The following is a 24,352-nucleotide window of genomic DNA, read 5'->3' as shown; positions in this document are numbered from 1 at the left end:
TGGAGCCATTGATTTTTATTTCAAACTAAGCAACTACAGTCTATTCTCTGATAAAAATGAAGAATTCCCTTTTCAGCTGATAAGGCACGGAATGTTTATCTTTGGCTGATCATAGAAAGAAGTGGGCCTGGGCTATCCATCTGCTTTTATGAGGCTTTGTTAACAAAGAGACAATGAGGCCAAAAATGGCTTTTGACTTATTGGGTCCTTATCATATCTGGCATCCCCTCATGAAGGAAAATAAAAGTCAGGTGGCAGTTAAATTAGGTGAACTTTTCTAAAATAAAAACAAATGTGGGAAATGGTAGGTTTCTTCCCCATTCTCAGGGGGCTCTATGAGAATTAACATTGCTTGTGATCCTGCAGGATGAAGTTCACTTTATTTCCCTGGCCTTGATGACATGTGCTTAGGATAGCTTATGCACAAGGAAAAAAACATAGGCATTAATTGTGTACCATTTCATTTAAAAGTCCTTCTTAACAAATAACTACATGGTTCAGGTTGTCCTGTGTAGCCAAAAGTTGTGATATAGTTACTACACAGTGAAACCAAACGTACCATGGGAAGACAATGCCCTTTTATTTTGCTCTCTTATTGTAAGTTTGCTTTGTGTTGTATGCAAACGTCAACAAAGATTTTCTTAATATGTTAAAAAATTAGAAAGTCTCAAAAGCATTGAATATTTTAATGGTAACTGAATTTTATTGAGAAGTGAAGTCCTTCTGATTCTCTATTGCTGCATCTGTATCTCAGGATATGGAGAAATAACCTCAGTGGCCATCTTGTTCACAGAATTAGAATCCCTTCTTAGCATTGATAACCAGTGCTTCTTCAATATCTAGTGAACAGCTCCACTATGGGGAGTTCCTACCCATGCAGTCATCGGGCCCCACTATGCACAACTCAATTTGTCAGGCAATCTCTCTGGCTGAACTTTCTCTTAATATACAATGACTAGTAATAGTTTTTTTTGTTTTTTTTTTTAACAACATAAACAGTGCTCTGTCCGCATATTAGTACTGCAGATATTTGAAGAACTCCTCTTTATCTTATTTTTCTTAGGTCTCTCTTTTATTGACAGCCTCACCTCCTGGAACTCTTACTTGTGTAACTGTGTTTCTAAACTTGTCATCCTGGCCAGTCCACTGTGGATCTGCCTCAATGTATCATGGAACTCTTACATATTTTATCCAGAACTGAAGACCATACTCAGGTGTGAGCTGATGAGTGTAGAATATATAGGAAAGTGTGATTTAGACTGTATTTTTGTTCATGTAAGCTAGTGTTGATTTTCATAGTGGTCATAACGGTAGCTTGTAGTCAACCAAAATCTGGATTTTTTTGTCAATCTCATCTGCTGATACATATTTTAAGATGGAATCTTTAGAACATACACACACATATCCATACACATTCTAGGTATAAAGGGGCACCTGGGTGGCTCAGTCAGTTAAACAACTGCCTTTAGCTCAAGTCCTGATCTCAGGGTCCTGGGATCCAGCCCCACATCAGGCTCCCTGCTTAGCTAGGTGTCTGCTTCTCCCTCTGCCTCTCATTTCTCTCTCTTTCTTTCTCTCTCTCTCAAATAAATAAATAAATAAAATCTTTAAAAAAAATCTAGGTGTAAAAGTTAACATTATTTCTGTAAAATTTCAGCTTGTCTTTTAAACCCTGAATGTGCTACATATTGATTTTGCACATTTATGATTCTTGGACTTCTGGGACTTGGTCTAAAACAGTAATTACACACTACACATTGTAGGCAATTGTCATGGAGGGAATTCTCAAATAAAATGAGGCCCTCCAGTATTTTCTGGTCACTAGTCCTAGCAGAATGCTCTTCTCTCACAGGCTTCCTGTGTTATTCTCTAAGACTCCCTAACATCGGTAGGCCTTAGCAGCCATGTTTCAATTCAAGTCAGGTACATACTACAGGGGGAGCCTCATGAACTAAGGCCTGTCCCTTTCTCCTGAACCCAGAAATTTTGTCCAAAATTTCAAGTGTCCAAAAACAAAGTGAGAAGAAGAAGTGGAAAACGTTAATATAAAGTTGCAGTGCTTTCAGAAATGGAATTTTTATACCTACAAGATAAGCAGGTCCATGCAGAAAATCCTCATTAGATTATCAGTTAACAAGTAACATTAAAGCTATTCATGGTATAGGGCATATAGAAGAAGACAAGGCATGATTGGTGCTCTAAAGCATCATACATTCTAATCAGGGAATCCAAGGAGACAAGATCGGCACAAGAAATTAAAGAATATTAGAGGTTTTAAATAGATATTTTAACTGACAACGTAGCAGAAGTTACAGGAAAATGGATGAGTGATTGTGGAGTGATGTCATAGATAAAGAAAGAGACAGTTGTGCGGTGGTATGGTTAAAGAAAGCTCTGACAGGAGGGACCACTCGAATGGAGCTCTTAAGGGGAGAATTGGGGACAGCATTCTAAACAGAAAAGCAGAATGAATTGCCCTCACTGGCACCTGCTTGGTTCATATTCTGGCTTATTTTGCTGTTGTTCATATGATCAGAGTCATATTTAGTTTGGAAAGTGAATTCAATTCTACTCCAACTCTTGAGACAAGTCATTATTAATTACTGGTTCCAAGTAATATAACTGAGTTTTAAACAAACACTGGAATTACATATTCCAGTGAAAGTTATTTTTACTTGTTTTCCAAATGAGGATCTTGGGAAGTGACACATCACTTCTGGAGTCCTAAGAGAATAATCAGAACCAGGGGCCTGAGCAGTACCAGCATATGCAGCTCATAGAGGCCAGACTGGGTAAGGCCATGAGTCTCAGTAACAAAAATTCAAAGGCACCCATTAAAGTTTTCAAGAGAACTTTGAACCAAATAGTCCAGCAATAAGACTAAACTCAGGAATATTTCACTTTGTCAGGAGCTGAAGAATGTAAACTTGGTCTTAAATAAAGTTCAAAATTTCTTCAGATCTTCCTCTGAACCGTTTTTATACAACTCCTTATCTTAGATGCTGCTAATGGGTGCCAATGGGCCCATTATACTATATACTTAGACTAAACCAAAGATGCTGTTTTTCTGAAAATAATCTTAGATATTCTCTTTGGGAATTTCCATAGAGTATGAGGTAAATTTTTGGAAACTGTTATTGGATAGGGTAATCAATAATTCCAAGCACAATAAATTTATGAGGCTTATGCTTTCTGCATTTTGTGAAATTAACCTGAAGATAAGTCTAGAAGAAGAATTGTGGAAATATTTAGGCATTTCATAAATAGCTATAATAACTATAATAGTGTTATACAGGGACTGCTTCAGAGTAACATTAAATTGCGTGCATGAGCTTTAATCTACTTATAAAAATATCAACCCCATTAATTTAAAATACATATCTGATATGAATAATTATGAACTTATAGAATTGAGAGGCAGGTAATTATATGTTTTTGAAAAAAATATCTTTCCTTTTTAATTTAGAAATAATTTTTCTTCATAGTAAAAGGCAAAAGTTGTAGTAGTCTTCATTAAAATGCAATTGCAATTTTAAGAAGTCTGGGACAGCCCGGGTGGCTTAGCGGTTTAGCACCACCTTTAGCCCAGGGTGTGATCCTGGAGACCTGGGATCGAATCCCACATTAGGCTCCCTGCGTGGAGCCTGCTTCTCCTTCTGCCTATGTCTCTGCCTCTCTCTCTGTGTGTCTCTTATGAATAAATAAATACAATCTTTTAAAAAAAATTTTTTTAAAGTCTGAATGATTTAAATTTGGTTGGAAATTTGAAATTCATTCCATTAGAAATGGTCTCTGGAAAACTCCCACAAGTGCTACACTAAATGCTGATGGAGAAGAAGGGTGAAGCAGGGAATGGAAAAACCATGGGATAGCACATGGATCACCTTGGTGTATAGGTACTTTTAAAATTCAGTAAGTATTACTTCTATCTCTATCAACAGGGTAATAAAGAATGGAATATGGCAAAGTGGGATGGAATTTGATCATCTGGAGGCTCCCTATGCTTGGCATATTCTTCCTTTGTATTACTTCTCAGTCTCATCACAGACATTTTTGGCCATCTCAAGCTTGAAAGCAATTATCATGGGATTTCTGAACTTTAATTTCCTAGTAAACTATAGATTATGTCCAGTACCTTTTTCCCTTAGTACACTGACATGATGAATAATTTTTGAATTTGTATGCATTTTAATTAGGATCAAAGAGAGAGAGTATGAAAAAGTAGGCTGTCTATTATAGAAGAACAAGTGAATTGAAGAGCCCAAACATAAATTTTCTACTGGTTAAAGAAGTGGGAGCCCCTCTCACTTATAGGAACCAGTGCCAGCCTCGTGGAGGAATGACTGTGTCCTAGTGCATAGAGAGATCCTGAGAATGCCGGGGTGCTGATTTCTCCTCCAAGTTGCGGGGAGAGTGCCTGTAAGGACTTACCCCTATAAGGTAGTATCTACTCTTACTATTCCTTTTTACAGAGCAGAAAACCTCAGAAAATGTTTTTATATTTTTTTCTGCTTGATTTGCATTTTATAACATGCCTATGTAGCAAGTGTCCCAAGGCATAATGGAAAGGCTACAATCCAACTTTTGAATTCTCTTCCTGCCATGGTGGTCCTGGGTGTGTTACTGGTGTCTGTGGGCCTCTCTTTCCTCATTGACAAATGGTGCTATTAATCCTTACCTCATGCCCACCTAATTGAGGATGAAATGAGAGAGTAGAGGCAGGATCTGCCTAAGAGCCAGGTTTGCATCATATCACCATTCTGTTGAAGTTCTATATCTGGACTAACTCTCCTTTAGAGTCTCTTAGTGTACACACTCCCAGTCAAATGCATCTCCCTCAATGAGGACATTCTTTCTTTCCCCAGAGTCTAAGGGGTTCTGTCTTAGGAAACCAATCAATGGTCTCCCCCCAGCATTGTCAATGTTTACTTTCCTTTGAATTATCTATTTGTTTGGCCATCCCCCTCTAAGGTGTTTACACCTAGGCAGTAGGACCCATGCATGTTACAAATACTTGAAGCCAGCTCTTCCTCCCTCTAACACCACACATTGCTGGGCCCCACTCACTTCTCCATCCAGCTGGGGTTCTCCTGTGGTGAAGTGAGAAGGTTGCACAGTTGCATATTAATAGAGGCAAAAACTAGGTCCTGTCCAATTTATTTAAATCTCCTCTGGTGTGTTTCTCTTTCTATTTTCTAGCTGAGTTCCTCAGTCCTTCCTGCCATTTTTAGACTTTTGCCCTCTGGACACATCCAGTGCATTTGTCAGTCAGCTTATCACTCTGTCTCTAATCAATCCACTTCTGACCCATCAAAAATAAGCTGGTTCTTGCTCCCAATTACATTGATCAGGCATGTGATATTTTATGTTAAATACCAAAAGAGGCACAGTTATAATAAATGTAATAAAATTAGATGGTGGGGGAAATCTCTTCATTAAAAAAAAAGAAAAGAAAAGGAAGTGTAAGCATGTACATACCTCGTAGGAAGCCTCCAGGGCCTGCCTGTGCCATCTCCCCCTGGACTACCCTTTAGCATGCAGGAAACACACTTCTACATGGGAAATGGCATGTGAATGGGGCTGGCTTCTGCAACTTGGCATTCATGTTCATTACAGCATTTTCTTCCTAGGGACTGAGGAGTCAGGGATGGGATAGAAAGATGATCAAATACCAAAGGTATCATCAGAGAATCCTATCTTGAGAGAAGTACTGTGGCTTGATTTAATATATCTCAAAAGCTGCAGCTGCTCTAAAATAATGTGTTTAGATGGCTCAAACCAGTTTGTTTACGTGTCTTTTTACCCTCCCTTTTCCAATGGGGCCATTTTGCAATTACCAACCCATCCCTTCCTCTCCTGGGCCCCAACAGCAAACTTACATATAGGAAAGCAACAAAAAGAAAATCTCTGGGCTGGTTCTTAACCTAACTTGTCTCAGGAAAACTCAGATTTTAAAAGTAGAATTTAGTAAGAAGAGGTGAGTGTAGTCCTCATTAGACTGGGAGTCAAGGTGCCTGGTACCTTGATTAACCTAGCTACTAACAAAATTGAGGGTTAGCCTGGTTAAATCACCAAGTCTCTGTCAATTTCAGATTTTTAATGTTTAAAATGAGGAGCTGCAAATAAACCATCTCCAAAAATCCCTCTGAACTCAAACATGCTGTATCTAAATCACTAGACTTTGTAACATAAGGACATTTGTATGATGTAGACATCTGACAGTAAGATTCCAAATCCCTCATAAAGGTGACCTATATACTCTGTTTACAAGTAAGACCAGTTTATACAAGGTTCCCACCCACAATCTCAGCTCATAGACAGTCTTGAGCAAAGTATGCAACTCATACACAGATAAACGAGTAGATAAGAGACTGGGCATAGGTTATATCTAAAGCAGTATCACTGAAAACTGCGCTGTACACATTCTAAGTACTTGAGAAGTGCCTTTAAAATGATTTTTAAGTAAAATCAGAAAAAGTACCTGAATTATTTTCCATTTGCAAATCAGTAATCAAAATTTAACATATTTTGTACATCACAGTAAAATTTTACTTTCCCTTCAAAATGTCCTATTTCCCATTCAAATTAAAATGCATATTTCATCAGGTTGTTATTTAAAAATGGTAATCAAGCATTTAAATTAAAAACAGATCATTCACCTATATCATATGCCACTATGAAGTGTGAGGCAGACTTTCCCCAGTCTCAATGTCAGCTTACTTCATATACAGCTTCATCAAAAAAAGGGCCATATCTGGTGGCATGAATTCCCAAATGCCTCTTCAAAATGTAAATTTTTTTGAGTTTTAATTTTTATTCTAGCCTTCCTGGGCTTATTTGCACCTATAAACCATGGCAAATATGATTTTGATTATTTTTTTATTTTTATTTATTCATTCATTTATTTTGTATATTTTTATTGGATTTTGATTTTCCAACATATAGCATAACACCCAGTGCTCATCCCATCAAGTGCTCCCCTCAGTGCCTGTCACCCAGTCACCCCATCTCCCCCCCCACCTCTCCTTCCACTACCCCTTGTTCATTTCCCAGAGTTAGGAGTTTTTAAAGAGCTAATATTTTTATCTAGAGAGAAAAATGACAGAGAAAATTCCACTTAGACCTGCTTGCACAACGGGTTGGTTTCTGTCCTTTTATAAGTACAGAACTAGCAAGGGCTGCATGCAAATTTTAATCATTTTATGAAAATCAACTGTTTTCAATTCAAAATTAGTTCTGAATCTTCCTCCCATAGCAGTGTGCCATCCGCTGGAAGTGGCTGTTGTCTTAAACACACAGCCTGATGTGGAGACACCTTGCTCAAAGAGCCCTGGCTTCTCTATTTGAAAACTCTCACATCTCTAAAAATCATCTCCAGTGGAGCTCCCTGGGGGGCTCATTAATCTCAAAATCACAATCCGGAGAATCCAACCTGACCTTTAGCGTCAGAAAGCCCAGTGTTCCCTCAGCTGCAAAGGCGGCTTGATGCTCCACTGAGGGGGAAATCCCAAATGCTATCTTTCCTTCCCTCCTACCACTGATGCAGGGGGCAGCTGGGTTATTTCCTGGATTCCTTGTAGCCAAACTACTCAAGCTTCCCTCTCTGGGAACCCCCTCCCAATCTAAGGGATGTGACAAGAGTCTTCAACTGTCTAAAATTACTTCCCTGATCTGAGAAAAATGTCAGAATTTCTGCTACACAAAGTTGGGTATTTTCCTAAAATAGCTAAAAAAAAAAAAAAAATCACAATTTGGAATACATTGACTTAAGAATGCTGAGAGGAAAATAAAAGAATGAAAACAATGTAAGAATGAGGGCTATAAATATGTAATACTACACAACAACACACATACACACAAACATGGGAGGCAAGAGCAAAAGAGCTATCATTAGGGAAAAGGATGAGCCAGGATTTAGAAGAGCAGGCTGAGTGGTGGAGGCCCCATGGGTCTGCTATAACTTCTCAGGAACAACCCTGCACAATCGCAGTGCCATGCTGGTGGGGGGCTGCTGGGTGAGCGCTCCGCACCTCCATCCCATGCAGTCAGTCCTTTGCACAACTCTCTGATAAGTTACAACCTTTACAAATAAAATCCTTGCTTGCTTCTGACTTAGATCTTCATTCCCAGATGCTCATTTTCAGGTTGACCTTCAATTAGAAGTGGCTCCAAACCTTTAGCTTTAAATCCCACTTCCCCTTCTCCCCATTCCCCACGACCTCTCAATCAAATGGTTAATGATCTGGAAATAATGAAATGTACTGGGAGACTGGGATGCTATTTGGGGATGCAAAGACTGGGATGTACAGTGTGGGCTTTTTAAAGAGAATAATCATTTACTCACATGTTAGCAAGTTCTGATCAAGGCATACCCATTTTCTTAAAGAAGCTAGCCTGTCCTAGGTGTGGACATGATGCAGTGTGATGCTATTGTGTAACTTACATATGGACACTGTGAATATTCACATTGAGGCTTTTAGTGAACAGAGGTTAATTGCATTGGAGGCAGGTGGTCTTTGCCAGCTTCTTTTTTTATTTCCTGAGATTCTAATTTTCTTACCTTGTGTGAGAAGAATATTTAAGGAACATTCCTTTAGGAGACTGCTGGGACATTAGCTAGACTGCTGTCTGTTGAAGTTTCAAGTACAGTTCAATTAGATTCAATTTAATACATAATCTCTCTGAGGACCTACTCTGAGCCCAGAACTATGCCATGCCGGGTAACATCAGGGTTTCAAAGGAGTAATCCACACTCTTAAAAGTTTGACCATCCATTTAGTGAAGTAATGGTCACAAAATGCACAGTAAAGGGAAGAAGATTTGAATGAACATTTATATGCAAAAATCAAACAAAAAATCATTTTAACACATGCACAGATAACTAGGCTAAGAGATGCCTAAGCAAAAATGTAGAATTTTGGTTTTGTTTCATCCTACTGCACCCAGGAGCACTCGGTAATCCTGGAAATGTTATGCTCACTTCTAGCCCACTGTTGTAAGCAGCACCGAGAAACTGAGTATGTTATGTTCAGAGGAAGGTAAGCAGTGTAATGGAGAGTGTGTCGAAAGAGAAACCCCTCATAGTAACTTAGAGTACTTTCCTCCAAGAGACAAATCTAAGCTGGAGAAAAATAACTTCAAATATTTGAACATTTATTTTTGAGAAGGACTGTGTTTGTACTCTGATACTGCACATAGTAACACTCAAGCAAATAGGAAGAAATTACAAAGAAACCTCTTACACATCAATATATTATAGTGTTCAGCAAACTAATAATGAAAGAACTATATACCATATGTTGGTTTTATAGCTAAGAATGAACAAAACCCACTAATATTTGTATAGTCTATGATGAATGCTATTCCTAATTTTGTTTTGTTTTATATATAATGGAAATATAAAGCACGTTGCTTCATCCTTGGAGTAGATGGCAGGGATGAGAATTAAATAATGTCTTCTGGTGCTAGGTCCCAGAATTAGCCATCACTGGGACCTTGGATTCATGCTAAAGACTGGTTCGCTGTCTGTCACTGCAAGGATTCAAGAAGACACAGCAGGACCATCTGTGGGGGTCCTTAATTAGCTGGCAAATTTTGCTGGGACAAACTCTCACCACTTTTGCTGCTCCAAGACTTTGTAGAGTCTTCAAAGTAATTCATAAGACAGTTTCTGCTAACCTTGTTCATGGCCAAGAATGACTTAGATAGGTTATCTTCAACCAATCCTTTTCTTATTTGAAAATCTAAGTTTCCTAGTGCTGCTCTCTGTAGAAAGCCCAGCTGGGTTTCAGTTTGGGAGACTTTTACTTTCTACTTTAAGTGTCTAACAGATATCTAATGATATTTTTGCCTCCATCTTTAGCCAACTTCATTCTGTTCACAGCCTGCAGAGAACTGACGTCTGTAATTCATGGTGAATAGTAATTTTTTCTATCAGGTATCCTGATCTTTCTTCAGCAAACCCAATAATACTTCAGCAGCATTTTTGATGCTTTAAGAGGCTTAATGTGTATCCTTAATCTCACGATGAATCAATACCTTCCAATCTCAATAAGGACTTTGTCTTACTTTTTAATTTGTCTAACATTTAGTCCACATTATTTCCTTGGAGTTGCCAATGTCTTCTCCCATTGGAGATTGAGATTAACCACCAAAATCCACTATACTTTACATTCCTGGTCTATTTGGGAATGTTTATGAGAGGCACTAACTGCCTTAGCAAGCAAGGAGAAATGCACAGCTAGTGAATATTTCATGGCTTCTGCTGTCTAAGAAGTTGGTTGAGGAGTTTCTGCATCCAAGAGCAAATCTGTATTTGGGGAAAAAAATGGAAACCATTTCCACACATATATAAAGCGGCAATTAAACCCAAGAACTACTTCACTTAGATTTTGGGGCCACATAGAACAGTGCAGGATGTTAGTTGAATACACAGTTGCAGGTGATTTTTATCAGTTTCTCCCATCTCATTGTGAGGAATATCTGGGTGGACAGACATATTATGAGCTTTCGAAGCTTTAACAACAGAAAGAATTTAGAAGAGCACCTTTATATGGGGGTTATTACGATACTAATAAGTCCTAATCTGTGCCACAAAACTGTCATGGAAATGTTGTGTCTAGAAAGAAGAGCAAAAGGGATAAAGTAATTGTGCTAAAGGATGCAAAGGGCTTCCTCATCAAAGTGGGACCAGACTGTTTCTACTTCACTTCTGAAGGCCAAAGTAAGATAAGCAGAAGATAAGCAAAAGACTTCATCTCAATATAAATAAATTATTTGTAATAATAACAATGTTAAAACACTGAATTAGTTCATCTTGAGCTCTCAGTCTCTGAAGTATCGAGCCAAAGCTGGATGAATGCAACTCTGGGATATTGCAGGGATGGACCAGGAGGCGAAGGTGACTGATAAAGTCTTTCTGAAATTCAGGATTCAGATTAGGGCAAATTTATACCATAATTCTGCTTGGTGGGTGCAGGACTAACGTAATCCAAGGCTTAAGGCAGCAGCAGGCTCTGTTGGCACCTAGAACTCTCCCAATCGCAGACCGGGGCTCTGGATTTGACCAAAGGTACATGGGTTGAGGCCCTGTAATTCTTTCTCCACTGACTTCCATTTCATTTTTTAGGTTTCTTGCTGGCCGTCCATCTTCATTTAGACCAACACACTCTTTCTTATGCATCTTGGGTTGAACTATGCTCAGTAACAAAACAAGACCTCTTAGGGGGGCTCAAAACCTAACTGACACATAAATTAATTATTTAGACTTAGTTAACTGATATTTTCTGGAAATCAGATTCTTCTTAGGCAAAGTTCACTCCTGGAAGAGCTATTTCCCGTATAACACACTGAAGGCACTTAATTAAACATGGATTTATCAGTTCAGGATATTTCTCCTGGCTGGATCCCACAGCGTCTGATTTGGGTTCTTTTGTTTTTGCTGGAGTTCCATTGTACCCGCATCAGTGTGATGTTTGACATCCTCCTCAGAGTAGCTTCTCTTAGCTTCTGTTTGGTATCTTTCCAAGATACTTATACTTCTTGTCTAAGAAACACACATAGCAGTTAATTGGAGAAAAAAATTCTAATTCCTCCCTGACCTTCATCTGCTCCTGTTGCAACTGGCTTCTGACCTTACAGTTTAACTGGTGCTTTGCATCAAACTCAGCACTGTGCCTAATGCCCTCATTCTTCCTTCTCTAAGAAGAATGAAGAGGAAAATGAGTAGGGTCACAGTTTGAGGTTTCCTACCTCTAGGATTTTTGTCACCCTTGTCATCAAATTTCTTCCCTCTGCATCCTGGGAAGAGTTCTTAAGTCTGACCTCCACTTTACTGATTTAAGTTTTAATAATGTCAAATCTGATTTTACTATCTTTGATTTGCATTTAAGCTCCATTATTGGAAAAAAGTTTCTTTGCATTTTCACTATTTTGTATTATTATTATTTTTAATCTGTCTGTTGTCATTGCAGATAAGAACTGATATTTAATGAGAACCTACTATGTGCCAGTACTGGTATCTGGTACTAACGTAACATGCATTACTTTATGGTTGTTATGTTGTATCTCTCATTGCTCTATTTTCCTCTGAGATAGCATTTTACTTTTGTGTAGAGACTTTGCTCATTTTAGAAATTTCTACTTTTCATTAGAGGCCATATTCGGACATACTCTTAAGGATTTGTAAATATTCATTTGGACCAAAAATTAAAGAGTTTTAAGATGTTCAGAGGTCTAGTTTTCTCTTTGTCATCAGGATAACTTTTATTTCTGGTGTCACAGTATTTTTCAGAAACTCCTTGTCTGGTTTCTCATCCATCCTCAGATGTGTGGATCTGTCTGAACCTGTTTGGCCAGACTAATGGTCCTCATTCTTACTTTCTTGAACAGGAGTATTTAGGTAATCCGCAGTATCTAGTATGCCTTCCTTCTAGGGCTATTCATTTCTCTGGTTTTGTTGAGACTAACTTTCCAGAGTGCAATACTCAGATATCCATACCCCTCTCATGTAGCTGACACACTCCATTTCTGTGAGTTGCAGTTATGAATAGATTTTCTTAGGAGATGGTAGGAAAGTGGGCTTCTGACCATCTCAAAAATCAGCATTTGGAAAATAGAATAATCTATGCTTTATTTTGTGTTTGGGGTAATCCCTCATTTCTAAGCTGGGGGTGGGGTGGGTGCAGAGTGTATACATTTCACAGATTTCCCTATTAATTTTAGGGGCAAAAAAAAAATTTAGGGGCAGTTGACTGATTGATTTCATTAAGCCAAGTCCACAAATGTCAGTGATACTGTTTTCTCTGGTTAGCCTTTTTGTTCCCTGGCTTTGTCTATTTTAATTAGAATGTTAGAGAAGTTACATCTTGGCTCTTTAGTAGATATCATTTCAAATTATTAGCTTTCTACCATAATTTCTTTTTGTAATACTGACAAGCTATAGAGGTGAGTTGAGAAAAAAAAAAAAACTTTAGAAGGTCAACAAAATATATCCCAGGATTAGAGGATGAGACATATGAGTTTAGACATAAGGGACTAAATTTATACAGTCTACAAAAGAGAGGTCTCTAAGGGAGGATCTCTATGACATGATCTATAAATATCGTCAAGGTAACAAAATAAACAAAGCAAATTATTTACAGTCACGAAAGATAATAGGACAAGAATGATTGTCTGGAGTTAAGTGAGGGAACATTTATAATAGGTTATAAAAAGAGAAAGTTTTTAGCTGAAAGCAAAACCAAGCAACATAACTAACACACAAGAGTCAAGATCTGTCACAGACCTGTAATAAAATGTTGTTTAAAAAATTTACAAGAATAGAAAAAATGCATTTAAAAAAATAAAGATGAATGATTATTAAGTATTCATTGTCAAAATTAAGATCAAGTCTTGACACTTCCTGTTCCCTAGTTGTAGCATCTTTGAGAAGGCATTTTTAAATATGCATAATGAGAAGAACATTAATTGCTACATATGAATATTGGCTTGCTATAATTTAGGAATTATTTCCTATCCCAGTTCTATAATCATTCCAAGTCATATCTTTGACAAAGACAATATGTGATCTTATCACACTCTTTTCTGTCACTACCAAATTTTTGAAATGAAAAGTATATATGTTTGTATTTAATTCCTCAATTCCTACTCATTTCTTTGTCTTTTATTATTTTACTTCCATGCTCACTTTTCTACCAAGATTTCTCTCTTTATGAATGAGCTCTCAATTCCTAAATAGAATGGCATATTGTCACTTCTATTCTTACATGACCAACAGAACTGACCAACTCTTGCTTCAGGAAGGCTCTCCTTGCTTGCATCCTATTCTTCTGGTGGATTTCCTACATCTCTGTGTCTTTTTTGTATCCTATTGGCAATGTAGATATACACCTTGTAGTATTATTGTGCAGATTCAATAAGAAAATGATGAAAAATTTCTTATCCAATACCTTGCCCAGAGAACTCAGCAATATTATCTTGGTTGATTATAGTCCATTCACCTTTTATTCTCCCCTCTTTCTAGCAGGCATTCCATAGGGTATCTTATCTTTTGCTATGTTTTCATTTACCAGTAATAAACTGAAGATTTCCTAACCCATACCCATATGTCTAAGTCTCTGCCTTTCTTCTGAACTCCAAACCTACCTTTTGAAACTGTTCTCTTTATATATCTAACCAGATATTCCAACAGTACCTTAAACTTAATGCAATGAAAATTTAACTCATTATTCACATTTCCCTCCTTGAGGTCAGCCCTGCCCACTCTTTCTCAATTCTGTACCTCAAGCGTTAATACTGTTAACTTTCTTTTTTTTTTTTTAATTTTTTTTTAAAATTTATGATAGTCACACACAGAGAGAGAGAGAGAGAGAGAGGCAGAGACATAGGCAGAGGGAGAAGCAGGCTCCACGCATTGGGAGCCCGACGTGGGATTCCGTCCCGGGTCTCCAGGATCGCGCCCTGGGCCAAAGGCAGGCGCCAAACCGCAGCGCCACCCAGGGATCCCTACTGTTAACTTTCTAGTGTAACCAGTGATCAAAACAAAACACCTCAGCCAGTTTTAGTTCCTGTTTCTCGCTTATTCCCATGGACCTACAGAACACTAATATTTGCCAAATTTCCTCTAGTCGTGTGACATGGATCACTTTCCCCTTTTCCAGTTTCTCAGCCATAGATCTAGTTCATCAAGTTCAAATTATTATCTACTCTCTGCGGGAAGACTGAAAGAGCCATCCAAGCCATTTTATTGGTCTCCAGCTTATTGTCATTGTAATCCACTCTCCATACTACCTTTAGAGAGAGCTTTTGCAAGTTTTATAAATCACACATTCCTTCATATTTCATCTCTGCTTAAACCTATCCCTTGGATTCACATCACCTGCTAGGTAAGTCCAAACTTCTCAGAATTGAAAAAAAAAAAAAAAAAAAAAAAAGCCATGAATTTACTTCCAAACTATGTTTTCTGACTTTTCTTCTTCACCATCCTATACATATACACAAGCCCTCTTACATAGCACATGCTATACAGAACAACGGCCTCAACCAGTAAATGCTGTTTCTTCCATGATTTGGCCCAAACTGTGTACCTCTCCCACTGACCTGTCCCTGCTTCAACTCATTATTCCCTTTGGATGGGACTAAAATGACCAAGATCCTCAGAGCATTTCTCTCTTTATTGGATGGTGTTTGATAAAGGAGTGAATTTTCCAATATTTTGATTTTAACACCATGAACGAGTGTTCTCAGGCACTGAATTTATATCATCTCATTTGAACTTCACAAATACCAAGTATATTGTTTTTATTTTGCAGATGAGAAACTAAAGCTCTGAGAGATGAGAAGATTTGTTCACTTTCACACTGTTGCTTAGTTGGTGAAAGAAGTCAGATTAATAATGAGGCCTCTCTTACTCCAAAATCTGAGTGTTTTTCCACTATCTTAGGTGGTCACAGTGGTATATTTTGTAAAGTAATGAACTCTCTGATACTCATTATTCAAAGAATTGATCAGTGATCAGTGAGTATGAGATCTCTTCCCCAGATGGAAGGTTATCCTAAATTAATTCAAGGCACTTCCCCAATTCTAATTTCTTTGCTCTCAGGGGAAACTGAGATAGTTTCACCACTAACTCTTGGTAGAATTGTAATAATATCTCAGTTTTTAAGTGCCAGAAAGCTATTATCTTAGTGTTAACATCAAGGCTGTGTGGTGGTATTTGTAACAATATAAAATTATCCAAATACAATAGTAAAAAGCTTGATTATTTATTCAGTCTGATATAGCACCATTTTGTACATTACTGTAGATTTTGTAGCCTCTTATTTATCCAGATTTTGAACACAATATATTCTGGATACTCAATAATTCAAGCTGATAATTAATTTACTAGCATCTATTATAAGATAAAATCACAATAAGTAGAATGTATCAAAATAATACTGAAAAAAATATTTCTTGCATATTACATTATCTCATAGCCTCAGAGTTATCATTGTGTATATTAAGATAATTGTACCATAGATATATGAAAATAAAAGACAACTGAAATCTCTGGTCAATAAAATGCAGATAGAAATTTAGATATTTCTCTGAAATGAATTTGCATACAAAATTTTTTGTTTTCCTGTGGTTTAAATATTTACTCCATTATCTTGTCCATGTGTTTAAATAGGCTAAGCCCTAATATTTGCTTTTACAAGGTGGAAGTCAGTTTTGATGACTGAATAGTATCAATTGCAATATGTAGTAACCATATCAGATTTTACTATGAAGTTTATTTGTTAAAAAGGTCTTAACATTTTTTTTATTGATCCTTTTTGATATGTTAGCACCTGGGAAATATTTTTTAAAAGATGTAACAGGCTTCCTTCTCAAGTAGATTGCAATTTAGCAAATTGTGGAATGCTAAGTGAAATGAGTGACTACAAGAATAATAAATATATAGAAATTAGCTTAGCTTCAAATGAGTGGGATTTGAAAAAGTCACAAAAGCTTAATGAAAGAAAAGTAATTTGAGCAAGGCCTTGATTTTCCTCTAATAAGAAGCTTGTATTATTTACTGTTCAAAGTTGGGCATCGTGTTTTGTTTAAAGATAAAGCTTAAAAAAGAGAGAAAAGAAAAGAAATCCAAACTCCGTAGGCTGCAATTTAAAGCTCATGGTGAGGGGTACCTGGGCAGCTTGGTGACTGAGTGTCTGTCTTCAGCTCAGGTCATGATCCCGTGATCCCGGGGTCCTGGGATCGAGTCCCACACTCGCTCCCTGCAGGGAGCCTTCTTCTCCCTCTGCCTGTGCCTCTGCCTCTCTCTCTCTGTGTCTCTCATGAGTAAATAAATAAAATATTTAAAAAAAATAAAAATAAAAATAAAGTCCACAGTGATTCACATACCATCCAACCTTTGGACTATGTTCTTATGTTCTTATACATCAGCCATATACTGTTAATTTGCAATTCACCACTCTATTATCTAATCTTTGAATATTCCTGTTTTTGTCAAACAATTGACAGATTTGAAGTCCTATTTTGAATATAGTCCAAGATACTCCCCCTTCCTTAACACCTTACCTTGTCTTTTTATTTGAATCAGTTTCTCCTTTCCTCAGGTTCCTAACAGACTCTGCTCATTCATCTATCCAATTACCAGCCACATTCTTGCATATTCCAGAAACTGATATGCAGTGTCTTTCTCCCACATGAAGATATAACCACTTTGAACTCAGGGACTGTGTTCCTTTATTTTTCGAAAAGCCCTAACAGAGTTGAATGAATGATTTTGAGAATAAGCAAGTTAGTCCATATTTAAAGAATGAGTCTATATTAGAATGAATAAATGATTGAATGCAGGTTCTTTAGATCACATACAAGAGCCCTGTTTTCAGATATTTCAACTTTAATAACCCTTCAGGAAAAAAGTTGCGTTATTTCACAGGAATTATTAACATCTAATGTAAATATTACTATTATTATAAGAAGGTCAATGTGATACAGAAGTCTGTGCTGTGCAGATGTAACTCTGCCTCTCATTTGCAAAATTAGCTCTTTTCCATTTGAGGTTTCCAGTTTTGTTTGTTTGTCCTGAGCAGTGGTGCTACCTTCTGGTTTACATTTCATGGCGAGAACGTGCGTGTCAAACATGAATTTACCAGGGGGTATCAACGAAGTTGCTATTTCTTCCCTCTATGATTTATCTTTTCATTAGGATACAAATAGTAAATAATTCACTTTGAAAGACTAATTTATTTATTTATTTTTTGAAAGGCTAATTTAATTAGTAGTGCAATAGACAGTCACCCATTTGGTACAATTAATTACCTCATTTAATAAAAATATCTTAGTCATGTAGCACACACCAGGCACTGTATTAAACTCTGGAGAGATAAAGATGGTGGCCGGGTCACCACTTTTGAGTAGTGAAATGGAATGTAAATAAATCGCTGTAATAAATATCATAAATACTCTAATAAAGGAAAGAGTGGCTTTGCTGACAAGGGTGTCAGGAGGTCTGCCTCTAAGTGGCTAGATAAGTAAGAGAGGAACTCTGGATGTGTCTAACCTCCTGCTAGAGTAAAGTAGGATGGCATCCACAATGACTGGATGCTTTAGCTGTGCCTAAAGGACTTGAGAATGATATCCATGTAAATAGGTTAATGTATTCCTTTTGAAGGAATTGCTTGTCCTGTAAGGACTGAAAAGGTGAGCAGCAGCTGACAGAAATGAGGTGGCATTTACTTGTATCTTGCTCAGGGAGTTGAGTGGCTCTGAAACAACATGGAACACCTGGGTCTTCATCTGGTGGACATGAGCCCTCAAAGGGAATCATGTGACATTCAAAAAAGATGGCAAGTGCCAAGATAGGTTAGAGGAAGCAAAAATAAACTTCAATCATTTAATGATTTTCCTAAAAGCTTAATAATCTGCCATGTAATGACTTTAGTTACTTAATTATTGCATTTCAATGATCATTTATATACCTGGAAGATACCTTCCTCTCTGGTCACTCACCCCCCTGCTTTGCTTTCGTTTCCTCCTCCCTTCCTCCTTCTTCTCTTTCATCTCTGACATACAAACACACAGGCACACACGCACACACATGCACACACACACACACCTGTATACTTTTGGGTGTACTGGCCGAGGAACCAGGCATGCAAATTCACAAAAGTTCACGAACTAAAACTGAAAGTCAGTAGCATTAAAATGCTTCAAAATTCAAACATCAATCAGGAGTTTTGTGGCCCTTAGTATCTCAAGAGAAGTAACTAGAGTACCTTAGTATTTCAAAGAAGAGATAGACAAAGAAAGCTTTATAACTAGGAAAGTCCCCCTGCACATCATGTTTTTCATCTTCCATGTAAATAAGGAAAAATCTTGCTGACTTCCATTTGAGGAATTTGGACAGATGCATTAAACATTGAGGAGAAAGCTAATTCACTTAATTTCCCTCTCACAATGCCCATTGATATTTGACAAGCCACTCATCTATTTGCTGTTACTTTTATTTTTTTTTCTTTTTTATTTTATGATAGTCACACAGAGAGAGAGAGAGAGGCAGAGACACAGGCAGAGGGAGAAGCAGGCTCCATGCACCGGGAACCCGACGTGGGATTCGATCCCGGGTCTCCAGGATCGCGCCCTGGGCCAAAGGCAGGCGCTAAACCGCTGCGCCACCCAGGGATCCCTCTATTTGCTGTTAAAAGGTATTTCCATGGACTCTTTTCTCTTAACCAATATTAAAATAATTGAAAAAAAAAAAAAAAACACCGAAGACACATCTGGCATGACAATTCCTGTGTTTTACCACCAAATCAGAATGGCTGACATGGAAAACAGAGTAACAGATGGTGGAACAGATAGCCAGAGGGGCAAGTGATTTGCTCAAGGTCATAAGAATTTTGCACCAGAAGTAGAAACAAAAAACCAGAAAGACCTTGAAGCTAAATGCTACTGTTTACATATCTCTTTTCATTGAGGAATAAAGTTTCAATGAATCAATTAAAGGATAATTATACTAAAGCGACAATTCTTTATTAGATCCAATTATGGAAATGACAGTTTTGTTGGAAGAAAGGCAAGTAGCCCATTTTGCCTGACTCTGTTCTATCAAGTGCGAGGACACAAGACTGGAATAAATGCTTTGTGTCCCTGCGTGCCATTCTAGATTATTAGATTATGTTATTTAGGCATTTGATTCACAAATATGTGTACAATAGGGTTGGCCAGGTCGACATTTTTGGTAGATTTCCCTGACATTAGCATGCAGAATGAATTGAGTGGTGTGAAAGGGAAAAGGGCAAGGGAGACTGTACTCAGGGAGGACAAGTTGTAGGACAACTCTTCAGGCACAGAGGTCAAATACAAGAAGAGGATGAATTAAAGCTTAAACTTGGAGGGTGACATGCTCCCTGTAGAGACAGAGAATGATGTTGACCTGGTTACTGAGGATAAGAGGGATACAAGCAGGGTGTCTAATGGGAGCGTCCAGGAGGCAGGTTCACCTTTAAAGCTCAGAGGGAGGCAGATCCCTGGGTGGCTCAGCGGCTTAGTGCCTGCCTTTGGCCCAGGGCGCGATCCTGGAGTCAAGGGATCGAGTCCCACATCAGGCTTTCGGCATGGAACATGCTTCTCCTTCCTCCTGTGTCTTTGTCTCTCTCTCTCTATTATAAATAAGTAAATCTTAAAAAAAAAAAAAAAAAAAAAAAGCTCAGCAGGAAAACACAAATTGGGCTCCAACAAAATTTAAAACTCATGCTCTTTAAAAGATACTGTAGAAGAGCCACAGACCTGGGGAGTGGGGGTGGGGAATATATTTGCAGAACACATATCTGATAAAAGGCTTATATAGAATATATAAAGAACTATCAACAGCACGGTAATAAGGAAACAAACATCTTGATATATTTTGACAGAAAGTTTGGATAGATATTTTAGCAAAGAAGGCATACAGGCAGATGGCCAATAAACACTTGTAGAGATGATTTTCTCTTCTGGTGAGTGCTTATAAACAGTGGGCTGGGAGCACCATTAACTCAAAATAATACTAATCATAATTATCATACAATTAAATAGGGCTTACAATTTGCCAGATGCTATTTTAAGCACCGTGCAAACATTCAACTGACTTAATGAGTTAATAGAGCAAGGTTCTAATAAACCATATTATAGATGAAGAAACTGAGGCACAGAGAGGTCAAGTAATTGACCTAAGGTCACACGCTACTAAGGTGGCTGAGTCCAGATTTGAACCCAGTCAGGCTGCAGATCCTATGCTCTTGACTATGGCTATTTGCTACCTCTCCAATTACCAGCAAAAACATATTGAGCATCTCCTCTGTGCCCAATGCGTGGCCATACACCATAGAGTCATAAGGAACTCATTAAATATAGTTCCTTTCCTAGAGGAGCTTAACATCTAAACAGAAGGATAAGCAAACACTTGACTACATCTAATCATAATCCAGTTTTACAGTCAGAAAACAGAGCATCATCATCACTTGTTTGAAAGACAGGGTCTGACTGACAATCAGCGATTATTGAAAGCGTTCAATAAATTCTATAATTTAGAAGCTTTCCAAAGAAAAGCAGAGACACGGTAGAGGAGAGCAGAATTTGAAAGAATCCAAGTGAGAGGTAGGAGTTCGGACATTTGAAAAAGAATCGCCTAGGATCTTTCATACTGCCATAATTGTCAGCAAAAATATTTATCAAGTATCCCTTCCATGGTTGGCAGATTCCTTGTGTTTTAGATTATCCTTAATAAACTAGTGTAAACAGGGACGATCCATGTCCAAACATGACAATGACCTAATTCAAATACCTCCTTATGTTAGAGCTGCAGCTGTCAAGTGAGCTGAAACAATTCCTGCTAGCCAGCTATTATTTCAACAACACTAAACACTCGTCCTTAAGAGCCCTGAGTTACTGGAGTGGGGTGGTTTTTTTTTTCTTTTTCTCAATTGGTAACATATCTTTCCCCAGAATGAAAACCATGCGAGAAGCTGATGATAAAAAAAAAAAAAAAAAAACAAGGAAATAAGCAACAGACCTCTTTCTTAATTAATTGACTCTGATTAAAAGAAAACTGTTGTCTTTGAAGCTGTGGCTACAGAAGTCAGCCTGTGAGACGTAGCATCTTCTAAGTCTCCGATTGACTCCATCCGAGCAGCCCAGCCTGGAAAGTGGCCAAATGCGAGCTTCCCCAAAACTGCGACCCTGCGTGAGGAAGGGGATGAAGAGAGAGACGGAGGGGGTGGGGGGGCACCAACAACAAACAGAGACAGAGAAGGAGAGAAATCGTGGGAGACGTGAGAGTGAAGGATGGGGGGGGGGGTGTAAAAGCCAGATTGTTATTGGAAGCAGTTGAAGTGGTTGCTATGAGACTCGCTGGAGCAGAGGACCAGCCGCCAGCCCCACGCTGATGGTTCTTACCTCGTCCTAGACCTTTCTTTTGACACAGTTTCAGAGTTGCTCACTCTCTGAGCGAGCACCTGACACGGGCGACTTTTTCCTTCCTGCGTTTTCCTCCTCCCGTCTCTCGGGTAAGATGGATCTGGAAAACGAAGCGAGCTGCTCCCCCAGCCGCGCAGCAGGCGGGTCCCGAGAGCACAAGGTGGTGATGCTGGGAGCTGGGGGAGTTGGGAAGAGCGGTAAGTTTGCATTCCGAAGGCCGGGAAGGAAGGGAGCTGCGGAGAGGCCAGGCTCCGGAGTGAAGGACCGAGATGTGCTGGTCTAACGCGGGGGGCTCGCAGGCAGCAGCAGTGAAGCCCGAGGGTCTGGCAGGATGTTTAAAAGTAGTAAGGACCGTTGAAAAGATGCGGACGGGTCAGAAGAATGGAAAGCCAGCTAGTGAGAACGTATAGAACGTAAAGATTTATTTATTTTTTCCCTTTGATTCCCTGCTGGGTGATATTTGATCGTAATGTATATGTCCTTTTTTTTAAAAAAAAAATAATAATAACATGGTACTTATGAAAATAGCCATGACATCAAGAAAAAATATGCTCCTGGTCTCAGAAATACTCACATGAAGAAAGAGGTGCTATGCATAGTCAATGAAACACACAGATGCAAACACAGACCCAGGGGCAGGATTATCAATGCTGATTGCTGTGTTTGTTTCTTTGATTAGGAACTTCCTGTCCCCTTCTCCTTGTCTCCGCTCTGACAGAGTCTGGTCAGTCTTTGAAAGCCCTGAGGAAAGTTGGTTTTTGAAAGTGACAGGGGTTGAAGGAATGCTGTTCTTTGTGGGACCTGTGCAAGGTGATCAAACCAAATTTTGTGGTTTAACAGGTTTAGAAGAGAGAGAGATACAGGCTTAAAGGGATATGGGATGCTAATGGAGGTAAAGACTGGTAAATTTGTTTTGCTACACTATTAAAAAAAAACAACCCAGAAGTTGTCAATGGTCAGGTTTCTTGAGGGGTTCAAAAGGCCAAACATAACAAATTCAAATAATAGATATTGTCTAGTAGTAGTGTTTGAGGCTGATCAAATGGTGACTATTTTGGGGCTATGATTAGCACTAGAAAATAAAAAAGGTAAATAGAACTTTTTATGTAAATTCAAAAAAATCCCCATGGGAGATACATTTGTGGGGATACCAGAAGACAGAAGAAATACGAGAGTTAACATGGACAAAAAGTATATATATACCTGGCTTTATGCTTAACAAAAAGATTCAAAGTTGAGGCCAACATTCTTGACATAAGAAATATCCCTGCCTCAAGAAAGCTGATAACTTTGGTAGTGAGTCCACAGGTGGCAAGAAAGTTGATCAGTAAAGAAAAGAGAATAGGGAGTGAGACTAGCAAACAACAAAGGTAAAGAGGTTAGAAAAATAGGAAGAGACATAAAACTGAATGCCCCCAACACCCCCCTCCCTGCAAAGAAACCTCAACATGCCACAAGGCATTACTATAAAAAGAAAAGAAATAGGTGAATCTGGATTTGGTCAGTCCCTAAATGCTTGTCTAAGTTAGAAAAATAAGTCATCTCTTCTAATAAGGAAATGTGAAGTGAAAAACTTTGCAATGGTGTAGGAATGAGGAATTTTCTAAAAGCTTGTCTTTCTTCTTTTTTAATGTAATGGTTTGAAGGGGAAAAACTAAAATAGGTGAGGGTTAGGAAGGGAGGGAAAGACAGAAAAAGGATAAAGAGAAAACGATCCACACAAAATAAAACTATCTTTTGAAAGAATATAGTCAGTCAGATGCAAGGAGGAAGAGCAATATGAGAGTATAAAATAGGAGAAAAACAGCTCTAAGCAAAAGGCAGGAGACAAATCAGCAGAAATGCCACCAGCAGTCTGTGAGGTCACAGAGATGCTGCAAAAGTCCCACAGCATGCCTGTGGATTACCTTTGCTTCCTGGCTGAGTATTTTTCTATTTCACCAGGAGCCTGGGGGATGTGGGAATGAAGTGACTGGTTTTTAGTCATATATTCCGTGGAAATGGACTGTGGAGAGAGGGGATGTGGGATATGAGCATCCTTCAGCAATATCCTGGAGGTAATATGACATCCACTCTTTTGACTTTCCCCATATACTATGTGTGCTGACCAGTCATTGTCACCTTCCCCAAAACCAGGCATTTTTGACATAATGAAATGTTGGCAGAAATTTTTGACATCACAAAATGCTGAGTTTCTCCCACCTTCACTGTGTACATTAGTTGAGCAAGAACTTTTTCAGTGTGATTAACACAGGAGTAGCCAGATCACCTCTGAGATAGTTAAGAATAAAAGAAGGTCAATAGTTCTGCTATGCTTTTACTTTAGAGAGAATATAATACATAGGACAATCCCAGGTCCAAAAAATGCTGTCCTCATGGCTAAATGTTGGGATCAGAGTGATGGAAT

At 38.4% G+C, this 24,352-nt stretch overlaps 1 protein-coding gene and 1 long non-coding RNA gene across 10 annotated transcripts in view; one reads left to right on the top strand and one right to left on the bottom strand.

Moving 5' to 3' along the window:
* RIT2 (Ras like without CAAX 2) overlaps positions 1–24,352 on the top strand; it is a 468,395-nt gene that overhangs the window by 55,505 nt on the left and 388,538 nt on the right. The window contains exon 1 of one of the 9 annotated variants that reach the window (XR_012032560.1): positions 21,789–22,142. The exons of 4 other annotated variants lie outside the window; for them this stretch is intronic. Coding sequence is in view for 3 of the 5 variants with exons in the window: in XM_072829425.1 (XP_072685526.1) it covers positions 22,040–22,142 (103 nt within the window). In the remaining 2 variants the exon portion in view is untranslated. Of the gene's footprint in view, positions 1–21,788; positions 22,143–24,352 lie in introns of those variants that run through there. 4 more of the 9 variants (XM_072829425.1, XM_072829424.1, XM_072829418.1 and 1 more) reach the window with 4 other exon arrangements.
* Positions 9,133–22,334, bottom strand: LOC140635195 (uncharacterized). The gene is made up of 3 exons (XR_012032563.1): positions 21,925–22,334; positions 21,542–21,708; positions 9,133–11,545 (listed from the first exon to the last, which is right to left on the bottom strand). It is a non-coding gene; the product is annotated as an uncharacterized lncRNA (long non-coding RNA).

The sequence above is a fragment of the Canis lupus genome, chromosome 6, assembly GCF_048164855.1.
Source record: "Canis lupus baileyi chromosome 6, mCanLup2.hap1, whole genome shotgun sequence".
NCBI lineage: Eukaryota > Metazoa > Chordata > Mammalia > Carnivora > Canidae > Canis > Canis lupus.
This window is presented reverse-complemented; position numbering and strand designations above follow the sequence as displayed.